General features: G+C 56.9%; 1 protein-coding gene across 1 annotated transcript; it reads left to right on the forward strand.

The window, feature by feature from the left end:
• Nucleotides 1-508: 508 nt before the first annotated feature.
• Nucleotides 509-2595, forward strand: TMEM37 (transmembrane protein 37; the record flags this gene model as incomplete). Its single annotated transcript, XM_073634562.1, is given in 2 exon segments — nucleotides 509-668; nucleotides 671-2595. Coding segments are annotated over 2 exon segments (531 nt in total), but the record flags the coding sequence as incomplete, so codon positions are not given.
• Between the last annotated feature and the right edge of the window lie 617 nt (nucleotides 2596-3212).

The following is a 3212-nucleotide window of genomic DNA, read 5'->3' on the forward strand; positions in this document are numbered from 1 at the left end:
CCCCCCATACATTGGAGTCTGCAGGGTCCCCCCCCCCCCATACATTGGAGTCTGCAGGGTCCCCCCCCCCCATACATTGGAGTCTGCAGGGTCCCCCCCCCATACATTGGAGTCTGCAGGGTCCCCCCCCCCATACATTGGAGTCTGCAGGGTCCCCCCCCCCCCCATACATTGGAGTCTGCAGGTCCCCCCCCCCATACATTGGAGTCTGCAGGGTTGCCGCTTGCAGGGAACACTTCAGACTGTGATGTATGGGGGTCTCTGTTCACCAGAGCCCCCCATCCCCAGATCTGAAGCCGACTCACACGGACATATTTTTTCCGGACAGCCGCTGTCCTTAACGGACATTTATGAACCGTTTTGTAAAACAGCCGAAATGTACAAACTGTCCATAAATCTACAGACACATCATTTCTGGTGGAATTCGTTGATTATTTCTGAATTTTCTGATCGTTTGTCTCTGGGAAGACTTCGCCGCTCTCTAAACTCTCCCCCATTTCTGTCCTTACAGCTGCAGAAGAAGATGAGTCCTCGGATCAGATCCCAGAAGTTCTTCGAGACGTTCCTGCGAGTTCTGATAACGCTGAGCGCAGGAACGGCCATCGTCCTCTCCTCCATCTCCATCTGCGATGGGAATTGGCTCTCGGCCCCCGGGCGGCACCTCTTCGGGTGTGGGACACCTGCAGACCCAACCAGGATCCACCGTGCTCCGAGGAGGCGCTCAGCCTAAGCAACGTGATGGTGGTGGTGCGCACCTCCGTGTGCCTGGCGGTGGTCCTGGCCATCTTCGGGATGGAGCTGATGATGGTGTCCCAGCTGTGTGATGATGGCCATTGCCGCAAGAGGTGGGCTGTAGGCTGTGCCATGCTGCTGGCCACGTTCCTCCTGTCTACCGTGGGGACCATGACCTACGTCTTCCTGCTGAGGGACGTCGCCATCTACGCAACCTTCACACTGACCTTCTGGGCCCAGTTCCTGGCCGTCTTCCTCTTCTTCCTCAACGCCATCAGTGGACTTTACTTGAATCGCTTGACAGCATGACTTCTGTACGGGATAGAGGCGCCTCCTCCTCTGGGGCCCAGCAAAGCTCTGCAGATAAGAGGTGACTCCTCCTCCTCCTCTGGGGCCCAGCCCCAGCAGAACTGATAATTATAATAAGTGACTCCTCCTCTGAGGCCCAGCGGAGCTCTGCAGATGAGAGGTGACTCCTCCTCCTCTGGGGCCCAGCAAAGCTCTGCAGATAAGAGGTGACTCCTCCTCCTCCTCTGGGGCCCAGCCCCAGCAGAACTGATAATTATAATAAGTGACTCCTCCTCTGCGGCCCAGCGGAGCTCTGCAGATGAGAGGTGACTCCTCCTCCTCTGGGGCCCAGCGGAGCTCTCCAGACAAGCGGTGACTCCTCCTCCTCTGGGGCCCAGCCCCAGCAGAACTGATAATTATAATAAGTGACTCCTTCTCTGAGGCCCAATGGAGCTCTGCAGATAAAGGATAACCACTTCTGGGGCCCCTACAACCCCTGGGGGGAGGGACAGCACATTCTTCCTATGCACTGAGGAGCAGACGGAATGAACACGATGCACAATGGAGACTGAAATGTGATTTATGTCCCCTTAGTGGACGCCCGTTCTGCTCCACCCACACCACTCCTCCCAATCCACTCTGCTCCGCCCCCACCACTCCTTCCCATCCACTCTGCTCCACCCACACCACTCCTCCCAATCCACTCTGCTCCGCCCCCACCACTCCTTCCCATCCACTCTGCTCCGCCCACACCACTCCTCCCAATCCACTCTGCTCCGCCCCCACCACTCCTTCCCATCCACTCTGCTCCACCCACACCACTCCTCCCAATCCACTCTGCTCCGCCCACACCACTCCTCCCAATCCACTCTGCTCCGCCCACACCACTCCTCCCAATCCACTCTGCTCCGCCCACACCACTCCTCCCCATCCACTCTGCTCCGCCCACACCACTCCTCCCAATCCACTCTGCTCCGCCCACACCACTCCTCCCAATCCACTCTGCTCCGCCCACACCACTCCTCCCCATCCACTCTGCTCCGCCCACACCACTCCTCCCCATCCACTCTGCTCCGCCCACGAGGCTCTGCGCCCAGCAAAGGACGGACATCTCTGGACTGGAAGTGGTTCCTTATTTATCCCCGATGTTGTTCCGTTCTAACACTCCCAGGAATACGCCGTGCCTGGCTCTATGACTGCACTTTTCTGGGACCGCACAGATTTCTGGTTGGTGGATCTCCAGCTGGAAACCCTTTTGAGAAACCTGAAGGACAAAGTCGCTAACTTTGGATTGCTATGTGTGATGTCCTGAGAGGGATATGAGGACGGCTCTCACTGACCTCCTGAAAATGCTGGCTGCCTGGCTGTCATGATGATCCTCTGGATTCAGTATTGTCCCTGACCCAGAACTAATGTGCACTTTTCACTTTCTAATCTGAGGGCTGATTACAGCGACCCATTAAGTATGGAGGCCACCGACAGCCAGGCAAAGAGCATTTTCAGAGGATGACTAATAAAACTCGAATTCCTCTCAGTTCAGTTGAATTGAAATAAATCTCATTAAATTCAGTAAAATCTGCTGTGACTCCATCACTACAAACGTTCAATCGTCCCATCACCCCCCTCACTGTCTGTGTGTCAGTGTCCTGGGATCGGGGGGGGGTCAGTGTCCTGGGATCGGGGGGGGGGTCAGTGTCCTGGGATCGGGGGGGGTCAGTGTCCTGGGATCAGAGTTTATGGTGGGGTTATCGTTGTCCTGGGATTTGGGGTGTTGGGTGTTGGTTGGTGTCCTGGGATTTGGGTTGTCGGTCGGTGACCTGGGATCAGTGGTCTCGGTGTCCTGGGATTTGGGGTGTCGGTGTCCTGGGATTTGGGGTGTCGGTCGGTGACCTGGGATCAGTGGTCTCGGTGTCCTGGGATTTGGGGTGTTGTGGGGTGTCGGTCGGTGTCCTGGGATTTGGGGTGTCGGTATTCTGGGATTTGGGGTGTCGGTCAGTGACCTGGGATCAGAGGTGTCGGTATCCTGGGATTTGGGGTGTCGGTCAGTGACCTGGGATCAGAGGTGTCGGTATCCTGGGATTTGGGGTGTCGGTCAGTGACCTGGGATTTGGGGTGTCGGTGACCTGGGATTTGGGGTGTCGGTGACCTGGGATCAGAGGTGTCGGTGTCCTGGGATTTGAGGTGTCGGTCGG

The sequence above is a fragment of the Aquarana catesbeiana genome, linkage group LG06 (genome assembly GCF_042186555.1).
Source record: "Aquarana catesbeiana isolate 2022-GZ linkage group LG06, ASM4218655v1, whole genome shotgun sequence".
Classification (NCBI taxonomy): domain Eukaryota; kingdom Metazoa; phylum Chordata; class Amphibia; order Anura; family Ranidae; genus Aquarana; species Aquarana catesbeiana.